Source organism: Hippichthys cyanospilos, chromosome 21 (genome assembly GCF_059441005.1).
Source record: "Hippichthys cyanospilos isolate Australia breed blue-spotted pipefish chromosome 21, RoL_Hcya_1.0, whole genome shotgun sequence".
Lineage (NCBI taxonomy): Eukaryota > Metazoa > Chordata > Actinopteri > Syngnathiformes > Syngnathidae > Hippichthys > Hippichthys cyanospilos.
The window spans coordinates 4,830,614-4,854,035 of NC_142389.1; the positions used below are offsets into that span (position 1 = coordinate 4,830,614).

Genomic DNA, 23,422 nt, shown 5'->3' on the forward strand with positions numbered 1-23,422 from the left:
ACACAAGCAATAAGTTGCTTCATGTTCTAATTGGTTTGCTCTTAATTTGAAAAGGTACCCGTAAAAACAATGCGCAAAGTATTGTATGTATGTCCAACACACCTGGCATGCATGTGTCGGAGTGCGGGAGGAAGCCAGAGTGCCCGGAAAGAACCCCTGCGGGCTCGGGGAGAACATGCAAACTCTACACAGGAAGAGTGAAAGAGTGCTAACCACCACATCACAGAGCCACCTATCCGTATACAACTTTAAAAAAAAATAAAGTTCTGCAAAGCAGTCACTATAAAATAATTCATCAATAATGATCCATGCTCCTATTAATTTGCTTTCATTTTAAAAAGATACCAACAAAAACCAGGGTAGTTTTTTAATTAAAAAAAAATGTTACCGTTGCGACTCTTTTACTTGTGAAATTTTACTTGTGATACTCTTGTGATTAAAGGCAATATAAATAAATTTGATCCAACATATATAACATAAAATACAAGTTTTGTAATGGAATAACTATAACACTATTTAGAAATAAGTTGATTTGTAATGGAATAACTATAACACTATTGAGGAATAAATTGATTTATGTTTAAATTAATTTGCTCTTAATAAGTTGATTTATGTTCCAATTAATTTGCTCTTAATTTGAAAAGATGCCAGTAGAAACCCTATTAAAATCTCACCAAAAATCTCAAAGCAGCTTTGCTTTCTGCAGTTTTTCCAAGATAGAATAAAAATATACAACAAATATTTGATAACACAAACATTTCATTCTCATGAGAGATCTGTTTATCTATACATGTTTTTTGTTTTTTTTTTCTGAGTGTGACAAGCCATGTGTTTGCTGTTATTGACAAGGTGTGCGCTGCATGTAAATGGCAAGTTTGTCCCTGACTTCCTGTTAAGGTAAAGCCATTCACAGGTGTGACAACCAGAACCAGAAGTTATTCCCAATGGACACACATAAACATACACACGTGGAATTGTTTGACTCTGAAGGGCGACTGCAAGATGAAAACGCACTAAAATGTGTGAAAACGCGCTCAAAATCAAAAACTGAGAGAAATAAATCAAATATGTTGAATTTATTAGCATATACATCATTAATTTAACTGGTAGCAATATGAACAATAAAAAAAAAGAAAAAACATGATCTTCCCGTTTTTTTTGTTTGTTTTTTTAATCCATCATATATCGCAGCAGAGGGATTCAGTGTCACCTTGAGTGAATCTCAATAGTCTCTTCCAGTCTGTAAACGAAGTGTCATTTTTCCAGGAAAAAAAAAAATGCTGTTGAGGCAAAATATCATTTTTGTCACTCGTCTCCTGCGGGGAGGTTTTCTTCAATCCTCTTGATAAACTTCATCCGGATTTCTGTCACATTGTCCCCCCTCAGTGTGTCCTGGACGAATTTCACATCCACAGCCATCTGGACCTGGAAGTTGAGAAGTTCACATCTAATTTTAATCTACTTATACGATAATAAATATAAGTCAATATTAATTTAGATAACATTCTGTACAGACAATACATACCAATGGCAGCATTATACAAAAGGGAAAATGAACAGGAAACACACGAGTACACACAAAAAAGTTAATTTTTTGCTGTTAATTATAATAATTCTTAAAAAAATCACAATAATAATAATTAACTAGACTATGTGTGGTGGCAAATGTTCCACTCCAGTCCATTAGGTGGCGGTAAATCAAAGGTGAATGAAAAGTGTTTAAAGTGGAAAAAGTAAACAATATAAAAAACATTGAACTCACATGAGGTCACTCTTGGTACGTTCCACGCTGAGGAAAATGGTGAGCGCGTACAAAAATAAATATAAATATATAGAAGGCCGGGTCCAAGGTGGGAGGATGAAATTAATTTTGAATTTTTTGACTGATACCAGTGCATGTAACTCAACTCTTGTGTTGTCATCATGTACTGATATGGTTAATATTCAGGATACAAAAATTTTATATGCGATGAATTAGTTGAATACATATCTGTTAAACAGTACATAGAAAATCGTTGAAAATGTGATTAATCGTGATTAATCTTGGGAGATTTAGTAAAAATATATATATATAAATAATAATAATAATAATATAGCCACATCAGTACTAAAATAGATACATAAATAAATATTAGCATTGTTCCAGTTCTAAATCTTTTTAAGCATGTCACAGTGTCCATTCACTGATGAGCACCTTCAAAGAGGCGGCTTGTTGACTCAATAGTGCAAGCAGCGAATCAGATTGTGCCTATATATATATATATAAATAATGGTACTCGCCTATCACTATCCCACTGTATATGGCGTGATGTGTAGTTACCATCTCCAGAGCTCCTCTGAGGACACCGCACAACAAGTTGGAATAGATGAGTGTGTTGTGGTTATCGGGCAGCTCCACAAAGTCCACCAGCGGGTTGCTCTCCAGAATGAGGGAGAACTCGTCTCCTGCCGGGCTCCAGTTGGTTACGCTGGGGGTGACCCCCAGGTAGGTTTTGAACGCCACCTGCGTGCAGAAGACATGACCATTAGAAGCCGCGCAGGAAGTCTTGCTCTTGCATGACATGTACACGCATCTGCTTCCTGGTGTGAGCATACATATGGAAAAAAGTCAATGTATATGTTATGGCGTTTTTATGATCTGAAAAATGTTTGTTTTATTGCCCCGTGGCTATATTGCCTGGTTATGAGAAGGTACAGCAAAATGTGTAAGGAGTGATGCAATGAATTCATTGAAAACAGATGGGAGTGTTGCAGTTAGAGTTCCGCCTAAATTCCTTTCTTTTTTTTTCCTGGGGTCACAAAGGAAAGACTAACCTTTACACAACTTGACGGGGGAGAAAGGAAGTGAGACGTGTACACATGTTTCACAGGAAATGGAAACAGGATTATGTCCCGGCCAGCTGTACTGTACATATGAAGTCTTGTCAATAAGAATGCATATAAAAATGTTTGAGATATTGGACTTGGGGGGGGGGGGGGGGGGCTTTGGGGTTCAGGTGGACGTTAGAGTGCAGTACAACCTTTACAAGTAAACTAAGCTTAATATCCTTTTCCAACTACTTGTAATTTACTAGGCCTGAGAGAGTACAAAGTACCGGGTATTGGGCTGGTAACGGGACTTTTAATTTTAAAGTAACGGTACCTGTGATGACAGTCAAAAATAGTTGCAATCACGAACTAGAAATGACTAATCAGATCATTTCATCTTTGCCGTTAAATTTATGGAATTTTAAGGATATTTTTCACATCCTCCAGATACCCATGCTATTTATTTGCGTCCACATTTGTGTCCATTTTGTCTCATCATTGGAAAGAGCAAGATGTCCTCTAGTGAGGACACCAGGACTTAGAAGGGTAGCACCACTGAGTCAAAGGAAATAGAGCAAAAAAAACAAATGTCCATTACAGTGGACACTAGGGTGTCCAATTGGTCAGAGAAAGACAGAAAGTTTAATTACATCCCACCTAAACACGAGACATAATTGAAAAGGCCTGGATGTCCTCTATTGAGCACACTAGGACTTAGCAGGGTAGCTCCAATGAGATATGGCAAAATTGAAAAAAAATTGTGGAATAAAGTAAGAGAAAATAGGGAGTTAAAAATGTGTTGTCTTGATATGATCAGCAGTGTCCACTGTTGTGGACATTTGTTTTTGACTATAGCTTTAGCTTTATATAGGACATCCTGGACTTTCCATTGCTCTCTCATGTGTCTGGAGTGTCAAGCAATTAAATTTGCTGTCAAGCTGAGACAAAATGGACACAAAAGTGGACACAAATGGGTATTTCGTAAAATTATCGATCAATCATCTATATTTTTGGGTTGAACTTTTTTTCTGTCAAAAGTACTTGTGGTATCGGTGCTTGGTATCAAAAGATTCCTCAAGAGGGTTTAGTAATTGTACTGGTATCGGTCTAAAAACAAAATGATATCGAACATCACTGTGAGGTATGTAAAAATGAGTTTGAGTTCTTGCATGAAGATGCATTTCTCTAAACAGGATTTATCCATTCTGTTTGGAAGACGTCCATGGTCACGCTACGATTAGCCGGGAAGCGTCCAATCACCTTAGCGATGACATCGGCCGTTTCTCGGAAATCCTGACACCTGCCGACGCTGGAGCGTGCCAGGAAATCCTCGATGAGACGCACTCCGATGTTGTAACCCCTATGAAAGTGAGAAGTGGGGGGAAATGGAGTCAAATCGATATTTTCCTCTACACATTCTTGGTTCAAACTTCAAACATTTACCAGGCGATTGTAATTCCCTACAAGGTCCCAACTCTGATGAGCTAGTCAAGTGAACCTTGCTGACAAAGTGATACAAGACCATGAAACAGAGTGGGAACGCCCGTAATTCGCTTTGAGTTTTCGCACAATGTATGTTGTCATTGTCCCTTGTGAATTTGCTTTTAAAATATTTAGTAAACAAGGCAGCATGGCGGACTAGTGATACGATAAACATTCATAGTGGTGAAGAAACAGCCACACTAGTGAAAACACGATATAAAAAGAAGCATTAATGGTACAATAATAAGCATGTGAGAAATACATTTTGAAAATAAGTGTGTGAAAAATACATTCTTAAATGAGTAAAATAACTAGTAATATTATAGACCAGGGAGACCAAAATATAACAAAGTGGATGGAAATGCTGCTTATTTTTGTTTTACTTTTTAATATTCCTATTTTAAAAAACAACTTTAATGTAACTTATTGGTTCTATATTTACTATGGAATGTTCGTAAACGGATGTCAATAATATAACAAAGAGATCATTAACAGTGTTCCCAAGCCAAAAACTATTTATTATTTGACAAATAAGTAAATCATTTTGTCCACTATCGAAAACTCTCAATAACATGTTTTGGATGTAGAAAATGAGCTGTCAAAATCAAACTACATTCAAATAGACCCGTGCAACATTTTAAAACTATTAAAGTCGTCTTTATCTCAAAGCCAAGAATATTATGAACCCAATCAAACTTTTATTTATTTGACATCCCATTTAAAAAGAACGTCATGCTAAGTTGACATGAAAAGGATCCAGTCAAGAGCATCTCGGGTGTCACCCGTCTTTTTGTGAACAATGCATTTTACATTTATTGAAAAAAAATATCCGATCCATCAACTTTAATGCTTCATTTTGCAGACTCACATCTTGTCTAGTTGTTTGTTGACCTCCTCGTCGTTTTCGTAGTCTTTGCACAGTTGTGTGACCAGGGCTCCGTATGTCAGTGAGAATAACTCTGAATTCTGCAAGGAAAGGAAAATACAGAACATATAAGTTCGCAATCAAACGTTCAACTCCGAAAATGTGTAACACATTTGTGCTAAACTAGTGACAAGTAAGACTATGTTGAACTAAAGCATTTTGTGCAAAGCTAGCATCGTGCGAGCTAGGTAACATTTTACTAATGCTTCAGAAAGCCTCGCTAACCATTTTCTTGCTGTCTGTTGTGCGGTTGGACTGCCGGGACATTGTGGAGATAATTATATGAATAAACGGTAAAAAGGCAAGTAGGTATTAGTAGCGTTTTTTTTATATTTTTATCGTAGCTTTGCAGCGATTTCCGTATTAACTACCGCTGTCACCAGCTTCAATCAAGTGAAACAGAATTACGAATAAACTGTTTCCGGTTATTATTGAAACGAAGACAGATTATTGGAGGACGGGTTAGGGCGAGGGTTAAAATAACAAAGACATTGTATTTTAAAAGTTTGTATTAAATAGTCCATAAATATTAAAAGACATTAATCACACGTATTATACTGTTTTACGGAAAATGGAGAGGTGTTGCGTTTTATCTTGAAAATCAACGTCTTATTTTCGTTTAAATTTTCACTACTTGATAGTATTTTAACACTCAAGATTCATGACTGCTCTCTTGTGGTTAGGAAGCGCAAAAGCAACCATGAATTAAAAGGTCTAAGTGTCACGCCCTAAATGGCCACAGAGTGGCAGTCAAACATACATTTCCTTTTACTAGGATACGTATGCTTGTTCGCCATATTGAATGTGTCACGCCTGTCCTGTAAACTTATATGTAAGCGCAACCTTTAAAGTAAGTAACCATATATAAACACATGTAGAATGTGTCCATTGTTTTTGTTTGACAAATACTACTAAATAATAACGTAACAATCTTGATCGAAACGTATCTTTGTTCCAATTGAGATTTATGCTGATTTTCAACCAGCATGTTGACACATTCAAAATGGCGGCCACGTTACGTATGACTCTGCGGTAAGGCGGAGTCTATGTATATTTCATGTCTCTGGGGAAGCGCAACGTTAGAATAATGCCCTGCGTTGATCAATTACCTATTTAGCGTGGGAAGGAAGGGGCTGAGGGTGGAGGTTTTGGGGGAAACTAGAAAATAAACCAGTCAGTGGTGGTGGATTATTTTTTTTTTGTATTTTTCTCACTAAGAATTGCTTTTATGTAAAAATACATTTTCATGGGACAAGACTCCATGCAGTCTTTGCTGCTTAACTAAACCGCATGCTCTTTGGCTTAAAGGCGATCCCCGCCAGCATCATCCTCAACATCATCATCCTCATCTTCCTCCTCATCCCATCGAGGAGCGCCAGCGTGCCACTCGCCGCTTCCAGGAATCGAATCGAATCACGGGGGGGGGTTATTTGAGAATCCACGGACGGCGTGGCTGCTGTGGACCGAGCTGAGGTCAACTATTGCGCAATGATGACGGGCAAATCCGTGAAAGACGTCGACAGATACCAGTCGGTGCTCAACTCTTTGCTGGCGTTGGAGGAGAATAAATTCTGCGCGGACTGCGAATCAAAAGGTGGGTCGTCTTCTTGCTGAATCCAACCTGCATACCATGCGGTGTGTGTGTGTGTGTGTGTGTGTGTGTGTGTGCAATAGCCTGGAAACGTTTAAGTGAGACAAGATGTGAGTTCCTTTTGCGAGAAAAAAAAAAACATGAGGTTATGATGTAATATTATCATGAATTTTTTATTACTCTCACTTGTTTTTCAAACGAAATAACTCCCTTATATTATTATTACTTATTATAAAACACAGATTCTGAAATGTACTTAAAAAGTCTAAATGCCAGTTTGTTGGTTTTTGTTTCGTCTGTTGGACCGTGCACTGTGTTCATTGACCTGTTGGCCTCCATTTTGGTAAAACTGTTGGGTAAACATTTCAGTTTTGGTCACAAATATGAACGTCAAACAAGAGTGGAAATCTAAAAAGTTAGGTAGGATTTTTGTGCTTGATTTTGGTAGAGACAAAACAAAATGTTAGCTGAGAAAAAAATAAATCCTGCAGGCGCACACGAGTTTTTTTTTTTGGCATTGACCCGGACGACTTCAGACCTTGAGAGACGATTCGATAAAGCGAGCGCTCTTTCGCCTCCCTCACTACTTAGCAGCACTTCCACCTCGGCCATAAATCCTCCAATGAAAGTCGCTGCTGGCATCTTGACGAGAATATTATGAATGGTGGAATGACTAAGCAGGTTGCAGCTGCACGTGTGTGTGTGTGTGTGTGTGTGTGTTTCTTCGCCATTATTTACCTTGCAAACTCCAGACTGGCGTCACATGAGTTGCCGACCTCACAAATATTTCATGAGAATCAGCAAGCAGGCTCTTGAGTGCTTTAATGTTGTGATTTATTCATTAGTCCTTTCCACCTTGTCTAACACAAGACAAGATATGATGTAGTGTAGCTAAACATGATCACACAGGGGCTCATCAAACTTTCTGGACTTTGTTGGACTACTAGAACATCTGAAATGTTTTGGGGTCAATTAGATGCACTTTACTTGTGATTGATTAATTCCGAGCGCGGAAATATGCTCGATTGTAGGAGGGGGTGCACACTTTTGCAACACGATGTTTTTTCCCCACTCTTGTGTAAAGGATTAGAGTAAACCAGCACAAAGCAGTTTTAGATGGAAAAAAAGATTTAAATCATAGTGTGGTCAGGTTATTAATTAAACTTGGAATTATATTTGTACTAATATTTTATATTTTATGTGTTATATTTTACCAAGCCAGGAAAGAGAAAACCTTGCAAACCATGCAGTCGCTATAAGTAGGATCATTATTGATAAATGTTTAACATTCACAAAAGAAAAAAATCAATATAAATAAAAAAAATGTAATTCATAACAATGTGTGTTCATATGAAACCTAATAAAATGAAAGCAGTCGACATTTTGCCAAGAGTCAATCGGATGATTCATGTTCCAATTAATTTGCTTTCAATTTGAAAAAAAGCTTAAAAGGTTTCTGTCACATTAGCAAGAATTAAATTAGATTTGCTCGCTGAAATCCTGCTAAAATATCACATATTAACCGAAGAACCTGAATGTACACTCATTTGAAAACCGCTTCTCTCTTTCTTGCTTTTTTATTTTTTTTAAAAAAAGGCATTTAAAAGGTGGGGGGTGTACACTTTTTATATTGACTGTAGTTTGAGTGCATGTGTACCCAGTGAGTGAAGTGGTGTGGCGTTTCAGTCTCATCGAAAGTTTATACCTGGGAGTGGTTGCATGGTATTGATTTGTCATGCAATCGGTCACACAAAATGCATCGTGTATTCACATCGCTCTGCATGAAATGAACCCTTGTGCGTTATTTTGACCATTTTTGGGTCATTTTCTTCCGCATCATTCCCGCAGTATTTTAGCCAAGGGATGGCACGCTCCTAGTCGTGTGACACCTAAGTGGTCGTGCCATTTGAACCTTGACATGTTGTCACCATCTGGGTGAAATTTCAGCTCCCTCATGTCTTCCTTTAATCATAATCTTAATCATAATTGTTATTATCGCTCACATGAGTTCAGGTGACCAATCTTCAATGACAAGGAGGAACCCGGCACTTCTGTACTGTAAAACGTACAAATATGTAAATGAAGCGATACTATTCTTCCTTTTCCCCCGATCGGCGCATTTTTAAGCGTATGAGCTTTCATCATTAAAACATGCACACAAACACTCTCCCCCTAAAAGCATCAGCTCAACTCGTCTTGCCTTGTTGTAATCTTGTTTGCCACGACAAAGATTACTGTGTATTTCTCACCTCCCTCCCTCAGGGTGATCTGAGAGGAAGTGGTGACACGAGTGGCACACAAAGCATACAAAACCACAAAAAGCACGATGAGGAAACTGTGAAGAAATCAGTAAACAGTACATGGAAAGTGCACATCTGTTGACAAATATTTATACAGTATATAAAGGCATACATTTATGTTCCAATTAATTTGCTCTTAATTTGAAAAGAAACATCAGAGGCAGTTATCTCACAACCAGGAGTGTGCCATCCCTTGGCTGAAACCCTGTGGCACATATGACTACTGTAGCTGTGTAGTGTTGCCGTGGCAACGTCACCTGTTGATGTCATGTTTCCCAGCCCCGCCCCTCACGTGGCTTATCAAGTCAGATGCCAGGAGGGATTTTCCTGGATCCCCTGAGTCACAGAGTCAAGGAGAGGCTGGTACAGCCAAAGAGAATCCATGGCTTCATTTGAATTGTACTGGCACCTAATCCTTACAACAAAAAGCGTGATCAAAGGCTTCCCGGAAATGACCTTTATATTCTTTAACGACCACGATTGGTCCTCACATTGCGATGCGATATGGTGAGAATGGAAGTGAATTATCAATAAGGGTCCATCTGCTTATTAGCATAGACCGGAGGACTGCTGGGTCACTGGATAGCTTCAGGGTTCCTGAAGGCACTTTAGGTGGTTGGAAATAGAAGTGGAGGATAATGGTGTGCATGAGTGACATTCGGCTTGTACACTGATTGCTACATTAAATGTGTCAATATATTGTACTGGAGCCACGTGTCAGGGCAGCGATAGGAAATGGTGTGCAGGGTTTGACAATACCTACAGCTCTGCGGGATTAACTGCTGAAAGTAGCGTTTATCCTTGTGGGATGTCTGCTAATGAGCCGTAAGCCCCTGCGGGCCTCTTGTGCACGTGTGCGTTAGTTAGCAAGCGAGGCTAAGATGTATTTGTGTGTTTTGCAAATTCAACTTTATTATCCACCTCAATGCAAAATCACACTTAAGGGCTATTAAACAAAATTTGATAGGGCTTCCTGATGAGTCGTCAGCCAAATCTGGAAATCCTCTTTGGGTCCATTCTCATTACACAAAGCAATGTTTTCCAACTTAAAAAAAAAAATTACACGAGAACAAGTCTTGCAGAAAAGTATTACTTTGACGGCTAGGCTAGCATGCTAGCTAATGCTAATGTTTTATGGGTTTGTTTGTTGTTATGAGGTCGTTTGTTTGTGATGAGCGTTAGGGCAATGATAGATACATAGATAGATAGATAGATAGATAGATAGATAGATAGATAGATAGATAGATAGATAGATAGATAGATAGATAGATAGATAGATAGATAGGTAGATAGATAGATAGATAGATAGCTGGACATTATAAATAAAGTTTTTGATCAGCATAAACTAATGCCAGACATATTTGTCAACGCCGCAACGTTCCGTGATATTTAAAGCTATCTCGGTCTTGCAAAGCCAAAAAGACGGCAAATTTAAAGCCCCGCATTTCATTTCTTTTCCGACTTCGCCTCCTACTCTCCCGACTATTTCTGTTCACAGTACCCGGAGGTGTATATGATTTGACAACACATAAACAATACCAAACGCCTTATGGATCTCCACTAAAGTGACTACTGCGGTGCAGTATGCACGTGTGATTCATTCCATGCACGTCCAAGTCATCTCATGCCTCCCCCACCTCAGGCCTTATCTGGTTGCTATGCTACCTTTACAAACATCAGGACCACACATCCATAATTAGCTTCAGGAGATGACCTTTGGTGCATGGGACATACAAAACGTTATCCCTTAAATGTGTCTTTTGTGAATATCAATTACTGTAAGTGCATACAAGTCATTCAATTTGTACATGTCAGTAATAATAAACACCATACTTTTAGCTAATCGTGAGAAAATTTCGGTAGCATAATTAGACTATGCATATACAGCACCGATCGATCAATCAATAGATAGATAGATAGATAGATAGATAGATAGATAGATAGATAGATAGATAGATAGATAGATAGATAGATAATTAGGTATGTAGGTACCTTGTTAGCTAGCAAGCTAACAAGTCACCTAGCTAGTGGGATACAGAGCTAGCAAGTTACCAAGCGAGCAAGCGTTTTTTCTCAAAGGGTTTTCTCAGAAAATCTGCTTCCTGAACAACTTTTTTATAAGGCAAATAATTTAGCATTTTTACAAAATTTTGGGATGGTCAAAGACCACTAGCTAGCTAGCTAGCTAGCATGTGATCTTGCAAGTTACTGAGCTAGCCAGTTTGCAAGTTCCCAAGCTAGCTAGATTGCTTACTTGTACCTTATTTAGAAAAAAAAAACATGCTCATTTTACTAATGAAGTCTGTGGATAACAATGTAGTTTTTTTAAACTGAATTTGGTGACGATCTAGCTTCAGTTTGTGCGTGTGAGCTAGGCATTGATTTTAATGTTTATCTCTTAACGTTTTCACAAAGTGTTTTAACGATCCTATCTTGTCACAAGACAAATCGACCAGCTCTATATGATTAAGCCAAACCCAGTAAAAACAAAGGCAGCGCTTGCTACAAGAGTGTGAAACTGCAGTATTTCATCTGGGAGAACACAAAAGGTCAAACTGTGGCTAAGAGATAACGGTTCAAGAGGCAGGAGAAAAATGGGGCGTAAAAACATGTCCAGGACAAAGTGATTCCCTCATTCAGGGAGTTCCACATATTTGATAATCCCTCACAAGTGTTTGCGGCAGTTAAGCAGGATTTGCACAGTAATTCTATTATTAGCTATCATGCCGGCATGACAGCTAATGCTTGCGCCAGACAGACTTGTCTGCCAATTTTCTCCCAAAAAGCCTCAGCTGGACGATTATAATCACCCAAGGACAACATATTACATTCACCAAAATATAGAAGTGAGATTTGATGCCAGTATTCAGACACATGTGGAAGAGGAAGCTCTTTCTCCACAAACACTTAAATGAACTTCCTATTTCATTACAAGCTCCGTTTGGGGAAGTACAACTTCAAGGGCTTTTGCACCATCTAGTGTTGAAAAAGACACACTGCAGCGAAAAGTGATATTTTCACACGTCGGTTTTGTAAGTGATGTATTGGTCCAAATGATGTAATGGTCCAAATAGAGGCTGAGTTGGTACTATTTAGACCACTCCGGGCTCTAGCCAACACATTTTTTTTTTTTTTACGAAGATATTGCAGCCGTATTTAATGTTATTGCCGGAGAGACTCCAGGTTGTTAATGATACTCTGAGGCGTATACACACACACACACACACACACACGGACTCAAATGCCTGCTGGTCTCCAGCAGCTTTTATTGTGTGTATTTTTGTACCACTCTTTCCCCTCTCGCTCGGTTATATAGGCTACCTGTCTTATTGGGTGCTACAACGTGTCAGGGCAGTGCCTGATTTACGCAGGATTGGACGGGTTCCCTGCTGAATTGCGGCTTGTAATTGAGGTCTCAGGCATGGCTGTCTGTAATTGGACACAAAATAATTGGATTTTTTTTTTTTTTTCCCCCTTCCCATTGCTCTTCAACTTGTCTTCGTTAAGAGCCTTCTTTTGTTCAGGGTGGTTTCTCAGGAGAAGCTAAAAACGACATCAAGTCCAAATCAATCTGTCTTCCAGGTCCTAGATGGGCTTCGTGGAATTTGGGGATCTTTATCTGTATAAGATGCGCCGGTATTCATCGAAATCTCGGGGTCCACATCTCCAGAGTCAAGTCTGTCAACTTGGACCAGTGGACGCAGGAGCAGGTTCAGGTTGGAGGACATTTTCTCAGTGACATGTAGAATTTAAAATGGGCGCTCTAGGGCCCAGAAGTGTCCAAACAAGAGCCATATGCAGAAAAATCTAATAATACAAGGGCCACTTTGAGAAAAAGGAAACCTCTAGTGGGTCATTTTTTAAAATTATTTTTTAGCATTTTTACTCACCTTTCAAGGCCAACAGAATATTGTGTGCTATGTCTATGTAAATATGGGTGCTGCCATTGAAAGATTGACTTTCATTCTTTAGTTACACTTGCCTGCACTGTAGGTAACAGCTGTGTAATAAGTGTGGAAACACCGCCATCCAATGGTCAAAGTTATCACTACAGTGCTCAATTGGATTATATTAGTTGGTTGACATTAATTAAATTTGATGTTTATTAAATTCATTGAGCACACCAAAAATCAGTCCACGCAAATGCACTTCTTCTTCTTCTTCTTCCTTTATGGGTTCTCCTTCAGGGGTTGCCACAGCAAATCAAGCTGCTGAGTTACTAAACTAGCAAGTTACCAAGCTAGCCACCTAGCTTGATAGCTACATAGCTATCTCATATCTATTTAGAAACCAACCATTATGAACTACTAAAATTCAGAGAGAAGATAGAAGAGGAAATAGGGTTTGTTTGTTTTTTTGCTTTTAAAAATGAAATATCTTATTCACCACAGTGTTATGTAGCATCTGCCATTTTTGGTATATGCTTGGACATCACTGCTCTAGACTTTTTCTCGGTTATCAAATAAGAGTGACTGGAGACAAGGAACGCAATCTGAGTCAACGACTTGCATAACAGGAGAAGGACTAGTTTTATAACTTGTATATTTTTCACCCAAACGTCCCGTAACTTTTTGTTTGTAGAGATTCCATCTTGATAGACTTAATACTCAAACATGCTTGTGAAAGCGGGCTATCCACGCATATTTTTTCCAAAATGTTTCCCCCAACTCCAGTGTGTTCAGGAGATGGGCAACGCCAAGGCCAAACGCCTCTACGAAGCCTTCCTACCCGAATGCTTCCAGCGCCCCGAGAGCGACCAGTCGGCAGAGAACTTCATCAGGGACAAATACGAAAAGAAAAAGTACATGGATAAGGTCATTGATATCCAGATGCTCAGGGTGAGTCAGCATCATCTCACCATGAGGGTAGCGGAATATTTAAACCAGTGAAAAACACATTCTGAACGCAGAAAGAAAAGAGCTGCGAGAACATCCCCAAGGAGCCGGTCGTGTTTGAGAAAATGAAAATCGTAAGTACGCGGCAGAGCTGCGAGAACCACGTGACGTATGCTAATGTGCCGCTTTTATTGAATCCTTTTGTTGTTTTGACAGAAAAAAGACGCGAGCCCGAAGATAGACTCTCAATGTGTTACCGACTTGCTGGGATTAGGTAAGGACCGCTATCGGATATGACGCGCACGAACGCGATGAAAAAAGCGGAATGTGAATCAGTCGGTGGGCTGCTTCCATCCCTTCGTTGCTTTTAGTATTTACAGTGTTTGTCATTTTTATGATACGATGGACAATAACGCTTATAAGTAGGGGTTGAACGACTAAAACATTTCTGTAGACTTTAATCAATTCGATATCAGCTCGACGTAATTAGCCGTCGTTGGTAGTGAATGAGTTAATGGAACTAGCAAATGCATTTAAACTTACTTGTAAGCTAAATGCTAAGGATTTAGCAATCTTTACGATATTGTCACAGAGTATTGACTTGCGTATGTGCATAATATGGATCATTAAATAGCCTCTGCTTTTCTTAGCCTAATTTATTATTTACCAGTGTGAAATGGCGTAGAGTTTTTCGCCTGATTCTGAAACAATATACAGGGCTAGCTGTCAATTGAGGCCCAAAATTGGAAAAAAATTGGTTTGAAACGACCAAAAATGACATTTTGACTGCTAATAGATTAAAATTTCCTTAAAAGTAAATCATGTGCTTGTTTCTAAATAGGCCTCATTTTTTTTCAAGTAAGTTTAGCTGTGTTGCCCTGTGTGCCAAGTTTTTACCATGTTTTTGTTTGCATTATTATTTACTTTATTTATTAGTTCATTATTATTATTTATAAGCCTCGAAGCCTCGTTTACATACTGCTTGTTTAAAAAAAAGCGAAATAAGTTGACGTTTGACCAAACATGATGAACGATCGTGATCAATGATCCCGATTTCAATTTTGATCAAAACAATGGTGATTATTATTTTAAACATAATGATGCCTCCCTCATACCACATACTGTATGTAATACCTCTTAGATGCTCCAAGTCCAAGTCCTGCAGTGTCCAACGGCGTTCCGGGCAGTAACGGCAGTCCGGCAGTTTCAAATCCTGTTCACCCAGCCTTGGATCTCTTCGGTCATCTCTCAGATCCTTCCGCAAAGAACACAGTACGGAATTCAAACTCCTCTCACCATTTTCATTTGGAAATATTGCGGGGTACTGAAAGCAAGGGCTTCATCTCCAGGCTGCCTCCAATTTCTTGCCTCAGAGCAGAGTGACCGCCTCGGTGCCTGAAAACCTCAGCCTCTTCCTGGATCCGGCACCCAAAAAGGCGGAAGGCACGTTCAGGAAATTGTCCAAGGACTCCATTTTGTCCCTTTATGGCTCCACCCCTTCAGTGCACATTAGCAGTATGGCGCCCCCTCATGGTTGGAGATCATTTTTCTTTTTGTATCGATATCCTACCACACACAAGGACATTTATAACTTTCTGCTTTTTTTTTCTGCAGGCTTGTACATGAACCAGATGGGGTACCCGACACATCCGTACGGCTCGTACCATTCGTTAGCTCAGGCGGGCGGGATGGGAGGAGCCGTGGCCATGTCGCAGGTCATGATGGGGCAGCAGCAGAACGGTTTGATGGCAGCCCAAAGCGGTCTGGTTCATCACGGCGCGGGGGCGTCCCACGGCATGATGGGACATCAGCAAAGCGCCATGATGGCGGCGCAACAGAACGGCGTGATGGGACAGCAATTCAACGCTGGGATGATGGCGCATCCGCACCAAGTGCTTGGCGCTCAGCAGCTGCAGTGGAACATTGGACAGGTATGTCTTTCTCCTCATTTATAAGACAATTTAGCAACTATGTTATAAAACTTGGGATTCATCGATACTATTATTTAAAAACTGAGTATAAACACTCATACCGATACTAAGCATCGATACCGATGCAATTACATCTCATCGTAAAGAAAGGCCTACTTTCTTTTTGTAATCTTCTAATGCCTAGTTGTAGTTTGCGATGCTCCAAGAGCGTGTCCAATACTAGTATCGACTTCCATCGCACATACCGATACTTATATCAGTACTTGGCCAACCGTAATACTTATTTCCCTACTATTATTGCCACTTTTGACCTGCTACATTCAATACCAGTTGATTTTGTTACCTTCGGTACTTTAGTACCGAAAGTAATTGATTAGAGTTGTACTAAAAGTACATATTAGTACATTTAGTATTTTAGTACCTAAAATAATTGATTACTATAGTACAGAATCACCTAAAGAAAGTGATTACTTTTGTCCTTAAGTACCTAAAGTAGTCACTTACTTTGGTATTCTTAGTTTTCAAAGTAATCTATTGCTTGTACTAAAGTACCTAAAGTAACTAATGAATGCATAAGTATTTTATTACCTATTTACCAAAGTACTTAATTACTTGAGGTAATTTATGACTAGTGCTTAAGTACTTCAGTACGTAAAATAGTTGATCACATTAGTACCTAAAGAAATCACTTACCTTAGTAAGTACCTAAAGTACCTAAAGTAATTGATGAATATATAAAGAGATTTATTACCAAATGACTTAGGTACTTAATTACTTAAAGTAATTCTCATGACTAGTGTTTAAATACTTTAGTACCTAAAGTAGTACTGAATCACTTAAAGTAATTGCTTACTTAAGTACTTGGAGTAATCACTTACTTTATAATAAAGTACCTAAAGTAATTGATGAACGTACCTAAAGTAATTGATGAACGTATAGAGCAATTTATTACCTATAGACTTATTCAGATTAAAAGTAGAAATGCTGAAGTAAAAAACGTCTTACTAATTCGACTAGTGGACAATTCTGGTTGGTACAAGTAGTACAAATGATCCATTACTGAACAGAATGTTGAACACTTTCTGCTGTTGACCACAGCTCACACCAAGACACTCCCGCAGCCATTCACTGACATCACATATAACCCCGCCATGCTCCGCCTCTTAACGACACCATAATACATGCTTGAAATGTTTTTTTTTTGTTTTGTTTGAATGTTAAAATAATTATACAATATGTATAGGTATATATATGCATAAGTGCATTTGGAATATTTTCTGTCTTCCAGATGACTCAGCACATGTCCGGCATGAATCTTTTTACTGCCAACAATCAAGCCACGGGCAGCAGCGCCACCGCCCCAAATTCTGCGCACATGACAGCACATATCTGGAAATAAATCGGATCCGCCCGGAAAGTGAACTCATGAAGTCCAAAATGAGAGCTGCGTGGACGGGACTCAATTTCCACAGAGGGAAGAGGAGGAGACGAGAAAAAGAAAAGTCCAACTACCTCTTCCTCTCTCCTCGGCCCCTTGCTTCCTTTCTCGGCCGAGCTTCGCAAAATGTCCACACTTGCCTTGAATGTTTTTTTTAATGCAGCGACAGGGTCAAAGGCGCGCATTTTTATACCCAATTGGAAATCTTTTTTTTTTTTTTTTAATGTGCACAACACAGGCCCTGATTTTCTTTTATTTTTAATTTGCGCGCTTATTATAATGTGGTAGATTTTCAAACAGGCCAACAAATTTGATCTCCTTATTATTATTTGCATATATGTGAATGTGCGTGTGAAGAATATTGAAGAACATGCGCCTGCTATAATTGTTGGCTTGGAGCATTGCAGTTTTTTGTTTTGTTTTTTAAAGGAGGCATTGACTTCCTTGGAGCACTTTAAAGCACAAATATTTAATAAATCTGATTTCAATACGAATTAGTCGCCCAATAGCATGTGAGTTTAAACTCCGGGAAAAAAAAATTCCATTAGAATCAAACAATCCCAAAGACGTATATTTACTTTCTTTTTCAAGTTCATTTAATACCAGGTACTGTACTTATATGCACATATTTTTTCAAGTGTTTTTCTGGTACTAAATGAATTGAGTACTCGCGTAATTAATTACTTTTGCACCTTAATTACTCAAGTAATCAATTTGTAGCACAAGTAATCATTTATTTCAGTAATTCATTACATAAAAACAAACGAATACTTGTGCAAATAATTACCAAAACTACTTGATTATTTTGATTTTTAACTACCTAAAGTGATCAATTATTTTAGCACTCAATTACCTTACTGATTAATTGATTACTCGAGTGTTTAATCAATTTTGTACCAATTTTGAAAGCCAAAAAACTGGAATTAAATTGAACGGAACGTAAAGAAGCAAAAAAAAAAAAGAACAAAAAAATAAAACAACAAAAATCGTCTTTGGGATTGAATGAGTTAAAGGCAAAACTCATGTCATGTTCAAAAACTGTATGTAGCACTGAGGGTTTCTACATGCACAAAAACAGGCAGCTAAGCATCCCTTATTTCAATGTACACAGCACTTCCTCTACAATGAATATGTGGTCCGCGTTATGCGAGAGACATGAAGTGGATTTTGGCACACCAAAGATCAAGACGAGCTTTATGGGGCTTTCAATAGGTTTTGTTATATACAGTAGTGACCACGTACTGTATCCATTGTGCTGTCCATTTATTGTGGGGGAGTTGGCGCTCATAGGTTGAGGTGCTGTGCAAGCCAAAATAACATTAGCCCCCCCCCCAAAAAAAAACAAAAACCTCGTACACAAAGGCAGACTCAGCATTTGATTTTTGAGGTATCCAATTTTTACTGCGAGAGAGGTTTCATGTGTGAGTTTTTGGGTGATCACATTTTTGTGTGAATGAGATTTTTTGGGAGTGCCACATGTAAGAGAGAGAGTGTGTTTTTGGAGTGTGTGAGAATTTTGATGTGTGAGTCTAGGGGTATGTGTGAGGCAAGTTGTTTGCTGAGTGTGAGGTTTTTGGTATTAATGACATGATCTGGAGTTGTTTTTCTCATGTGGGTTTTTTTGCAACTGAGAGGAATTGTGTGTGTTTACTGAGAGATGTGTTATGGTGACTGTAAATGTTGTGGGGTATGTGTGAGCTTTTGGTAGAGGTCTTGAATATGTGTAAGAGATTTTGATATATGAGGATTTTGTGGTGAGTGTGAAAATTATTTGGTACGTGTGAGAGTTTGTGATTCAGGGACTTTAGGGATGTGTGAGAGATTTTGATATATGAGGATTTTGTGGTGAGGTGAAAGTTATTTGGTATGTGTGAGAGTTTGTGATTCAGTGACTTTAGGGATGTGTGAGAGGTTTGAGAGTGTCACAGTGTTGTGGTTATGCGTTTCCTTGAGTATGAGGTTTTGTTAAGAGAGTTTTTGTTAGGGGCGCGGGATTTGTGTGAGTGAGTGTTTTATTTATGTGAGAGTTTTCTGGTTTGTATGAAAGTTTTGTGTAAAGGTTTTGGTGTAGTGTGAAAGTTTGAAGTGTGAAAGTAAGTCTCAAGAGTGTTTTGGTGGGTATTATGTGAGAGATTAATGTGAGAGTTTTTTTAAAAAAAAATGAGAGTTGGTTTGTATGTATGAAAGTCTTTTGTAAAGGTTTTGGTGTAGTGTGAGAGTTAGGTGTGTGAAAGTATATATGAGAGTTTTCGGGGGTACATGTGTGAGAGGTTTTTAATGTGAGGGTTTTTTTAGAGTTAATTGTGAGAGGTTTTATGTGTGAATGTTTTGGGGAAAGGATTTGGTATATATTTGTGAGAGTTTTTTCTGGGTGTGCGGGTTCTTTGGTGTGTTTAAGAGTTTTAGGGAGAGGTCATGAATGTGTGTGAGAGTTTTTTGCTTATGTGGTAATTTTCTGAGCAAGTTTTTAATTGTGAAATTTGCTGTTTGTAGAGAATGTTTTCCTGTTTGTAGAATGTGTCATGAGAGTTTTTCATTTTTGCGTGAGAGTGGCGAGCGTGACTTTTTGGCTTGCGCGGCATCCTCAACTGTTCACTGTGCAACTTCCTCAGCACTTAAACGCATCACATGCATGCAGTGACATGACGAGGCTATTTTGTGCAGTGGAAACTGCAGGAATGGTGCTGAATGTTTGTAAATAACGCGTGACGTCACGGTGGGCGGGGCTTTGATGAGCTAACATGCTGACAGGCACTTCCAGTGAGCTGCATGAAGAGATCGTTTTTTCAATGATTGTTTGTTATGTTTTAATGACTTGAATGTAAGTCTTAAGGTGACAAAAATGTTGTTGTTTTTTTCAGTAATTTTGTCTTTCAAGCAATTCACGTTTCCTACACAGAACTTAACAACTGTATCTTTATTTTTGTTGTTTCTTTTACGGTAGGACCAAAACGCCTTGTGAACTACAAATCACTGTATTTTTGTTTTGTTTTTTTCTTTTTAAGGGATAAAATCACACACGAATGTTTGGCTCCGTTAGGGATGTATTTTTAACTAAATGCATGAAGTCATGATTGTAAATTGGCTCAGATTTTTCTTTGCCGTGTCATATGAAATTTAATTTGTTTTGTTTTATGCAACATTTTCTGTGACGTGGAAGCAAATACAGGAAATGTATCTTTTGTCATACTTCAAGATCGAGAGGCGGGGCCTAACAGCACGGAATAGTTCAGATTTGTTATCACCCACATTCAGTTTTGTTTTGTTTATTCGTTTTGTATACTTTGCCTATCTGTTGCCATATTTACACATTATGAGAATGTAATAGAAGATACCTGTGGAAATATAATGAATAAATACTTTTTGATTTGATTTGTTTTTTGTTTTTTTTTTATTTGGAAGCTTCCTGGGTACATTTTGCATTTCGAGTTTCCCTTAAATGCGTCACGGGTCAGTGCCAAGAACAACGTTTGTAAAGAATTGGTAAAATAATGCACAAAAAACAAAATTCCAAGAAATTTATATTTTTTTAAAACAAAAATAAATTAATAATAACAATTATACTACTACTACTACTACTACTACTACTAATAATAATAATAATAATAATAATAATAATAATAATAATAATAATAAAGCGCTAAATAAAATGGAATGGAATAGAAAAGTGTCTTTGCTGCCATCTAGTGGATTCTTTGAAATCTCCTGGACCAAAATGCAGGACTCACTCTCTCAATGTTGGTGATTTGGATGAACTTTATTGACTTTGCTTGATCGAAGGGCATGCAAATACAGGCTTCTGAACCCGAAATGTTAAATGTTATTTTTTTTGTAGCCTCACTTTTAATGGACTTTTCTTAAAAAAAACAAAAAAAAACTACGTGCACCTTGAAGTAATCAATTTTGCAGCTTACAAACCACAAAAATACCAGTTTTACATTATCAAATACTGCACATAGAAAACATTTACAAAGCACAGGTAGAAAATTACAGCTCTCGCTTTCTGCCCTAAAATGCATCCTCCCATCACAAAGTCGCTCCTGCATACGATGCCCTTTTGCAAACGCCTCAGTGGAAAGGTTAAGGCCAGTTAGAGAAGACCACCAAAACCAGCAATGTGGATGAATGTTTCTGGAGTGATGGTGAGCTTTTCATCTCCTCCGTGTGTGTGCGGATGTGCGCATGTGTGTGTGTGTGTGTGTGCTTGCGAGCATCATTACAATTCCTCTTAGTACGGTCTCAAGTTGTTTTTTCCTTGTCGTGCTGCATTCGGGGACATTTTGTGCTTTGCTGGCTTGGGAATTAATAGTTGCGGGGAGAGTGGGGGGAGGGGCGGGGTTAAAGGGCGCTACAGTGGTCATTAAGTGCAAAATTTGAGCGTTTATTTGATCGCCTTGATATCCGGAACTTGTATGCACTTGTATTCTATTTGCAATTTAGTACGCTAGTAAAATGACCTGAAGTGGCAGATTAATGATCAATGACGAATAGTTTTAGTTAATAGTTGTTTTATTTTAATCACATGAATCAATTTTTTACTGTTACGTTTATGCTTTCGGTATGATGATTAGATTTGTTGCATTGGGCGTCTTGTGCTTGAGTTAGGGACATAATCTGATTAGCTCCTGTTGAGGGAAAGTTCACGAGGAGAAAGAAGACGGGAAAACGGACAAACATGTGAAACATGTTGATCCAAAGGATGGTCATTTTTACTTTTAAAAAAAAAAATGTTCCGATGGCACCATCGATTAAGGTAGTGTGCATTTTTTGTAAGAAGGAGCTCAAGTTTAACTTACTACATCAACGTAAAGCATCCAGCTAACGATAGCAAAAGTAACTTGTTTAATTTTATTTTCCTATTGTAGGCTGCAGTATTCACATTTAAACTGCGCTTGCAATTGTATTAAAGGGCCTAAATATATATATATATATATATATATATATATATATATATATATATATATATATATATATATATGAGAATATTCTCACACGGCGTATATAGACTGAAACAAATTGACATATTACACGGACAGAATATTATAGCAAGACGTACAATACAGTATTTTTTGTGTCGATTTGCTACGGTAAAAAGACCTCAGGAGGGGTGAAAAAAGGAAAAGGCGTTCATGGGGGCGCTATAAGTTAAAAATGAAAAAAAAGCTACTACTTCCTAGTTACTCTGAGGGTCTCAGGTGCCTGCGAACGAGGTTAGAAGAACTGTTTGTCAGCTCAAAGTAAAAAAAAAAATGTATTTTGTGAGCAACTTAAGTTACAGTCTGTGTTTATTGCCTAAAAATATGCTACGTCAAGTTAGGGTTGCAAAATTTCTATGGGAACATAGGCTGTAAATTTGCTTCATTCAGGATACGTGGATGAAGATTAAAAAATATTTCTACATGTGATTTTTAGTGTGTTTGTTCTAAAACTGTCATTTGCTTGTTTGAAAATGTGAATTATGCATACAAACCGTCCCGTAAACGTGTAAATAACCAAACGATTAAATAATGCTATTCTGAATTAACTCATTCACTCCCAAAAACGTTGTTATACGTCTTTACAGTCCAGACATTCATTCCCATGTACTAAATATACAGTTTTTTTTTTCTTTTCAATATTAGGGTAAAGGAAAGTCGAAAAATAGCTAGTGAAAGATGAGTTAATATTCAAACAAAAATACCTGAAAATAAATAGAATATTTAAAAGTGTAAAAAAAAAAAAATTCCCAGTATTTTCGGATCTACACCATCAAAAAAAAAAAAAAAAAACCTCACCTCATGCGATAATAAATCTCACCTACAATTCAAACCAAATGGCATCTTTGTGGTCGATCATTGCTTTCATTGCAATTCCAATAAATAAATCAAAAAGCATAACCATGCTTATTTCAACCACCCAAATATTTTCTTTCGCGTACAAGGTGTCCCCTGTTACGAGAGAGGCAGTACCGCAAAGTGAATGACAGAAAAAATAAGTGTAAGAGTTAAGAAATACATTCCAAAAACTATACACACATATAATTTTATATATACCGTAAGAATATTTCAAGCAAAACACATTTGTTCAAACTTTCATAAGTGTAATACAATAGTGAAGCATTGATATCATAATA

General features: G+C 38.0%; 2 protein-coding genes across 3 annotated transcripts; one reads left to right on the plus strand and one right to left on the minus strand.

Annotated features, from left to right (window-relative positions):
* Positions 1 to 1,061: 1,061 nt before the first annotated feature.
* trappc3 (trafficking protein particle complex subunit 3) lies at positions 1,062 to 5,602 on the minus strand. The gene is made up of 5 exons (XM_088404882.1): positions 5,441 to 5,602; positions 5,159 to 5,256; positions 4,069 to 4,168; positions 2,321 to 2,503; positions 1,062 to 1,425 (listed from the first exon to the last, which is right to left on the minus strand). Exons 1-5 carry the CDS (start codon positions 5,480 to 5,482, stop codon positions 1,306 to 1,308), a joined length of 543 nt encoding a protein of 180 aa, XP_088261008.1. The 5' UTR covers positions 5,483 to 5,602; the 3' UTR covers positions 1,062 to 1,305.
* A 791-nt stretch (positions 5,603 to 6,393) lies between these two features.
* On the plus strand, positions 6,394 to 20,682 carry smap2 (small ArfGAP2). Of its 2 annotated transcripts, XM_088405610.1 has the most exons (9): positions 6,394 to 6,809; positions 12,689 to 12,822; positions 13,780 to 13,944; positions 14,016 to 14,075; positions 14,158 to 14,215; positions 15,083 to 15,213; positions 15,291 to 15,474; positions 15,556 to 15,872; positions 17,161 to 20,682. In XM_088405610.1, exons 1-9 carry the CDS (start codon positions 6,704 to 6,706, stop codon positions 17,269 to 17,271), a joined length of 1,266 nt encoding a protein of 421 aa, XP_088261736.1. In that variant the 5' UTR covers positions 6,394 to 6,703; the 3' UTR covers positions 17,272 to 20,682. The 2 variants fall into 2 exon arrangements, with proteins under 2 accessions (XP_088261736.1, XP_088261738.1); XM_088405612.1 differs by lacking the exon at positions 12,689 to 12,822.
* The last annotated feature ends 2,740 nt before the right edge of the window (positions 20,683 to 23,422 follow it).

Excerpts from the sequence above, each read along its gene's own strand:
- trappc3 (XM_088404882.1), bottom strand. The coding sequence starts at position 5,482 with ATGTCCCGGCAGTCCAACCGCACAACAGACAGCAAGAAAATG. Across the intron at positions 2,504-4,068 it reads CGGCCGATGTCATCGCTAAG|GTGGCGTTCAAAACCTACCT; the intron begins GTGATTGGACGC and ends TTCTGCACGCAG. Across the intron at positions 1,426-2,320 it reads TCAGAGGAGCTCTGGAGATG|GTCCAGATGGCTGTGGATGT; the intron begins GTAACTACACAT and ends CTCAACTTCCAG.
- smap2 (XM_088405610.1), top strand. The coding sequence starts at position 6,704 with ATGATGACGGGCAAATCCGTGAAAGACGTCGACAGATACCAGTCGGTG. Across the intron at positions 12,823-13,779 it reads GGACGCAGGAGCAGGTTCAG|TGTGTTCAGGAGATGGGCAA; the intron begins GTTGGAGGACAT and ends CCCCAACTCCAG. Across the intron at positions 15,873-17,160 it reads TGCAGTGGAACATTGGACAG|ATGACTCAGCACATGTCCGG; the intron begins GTATGTCTTTCT and ends TCTGTCTTCCAG.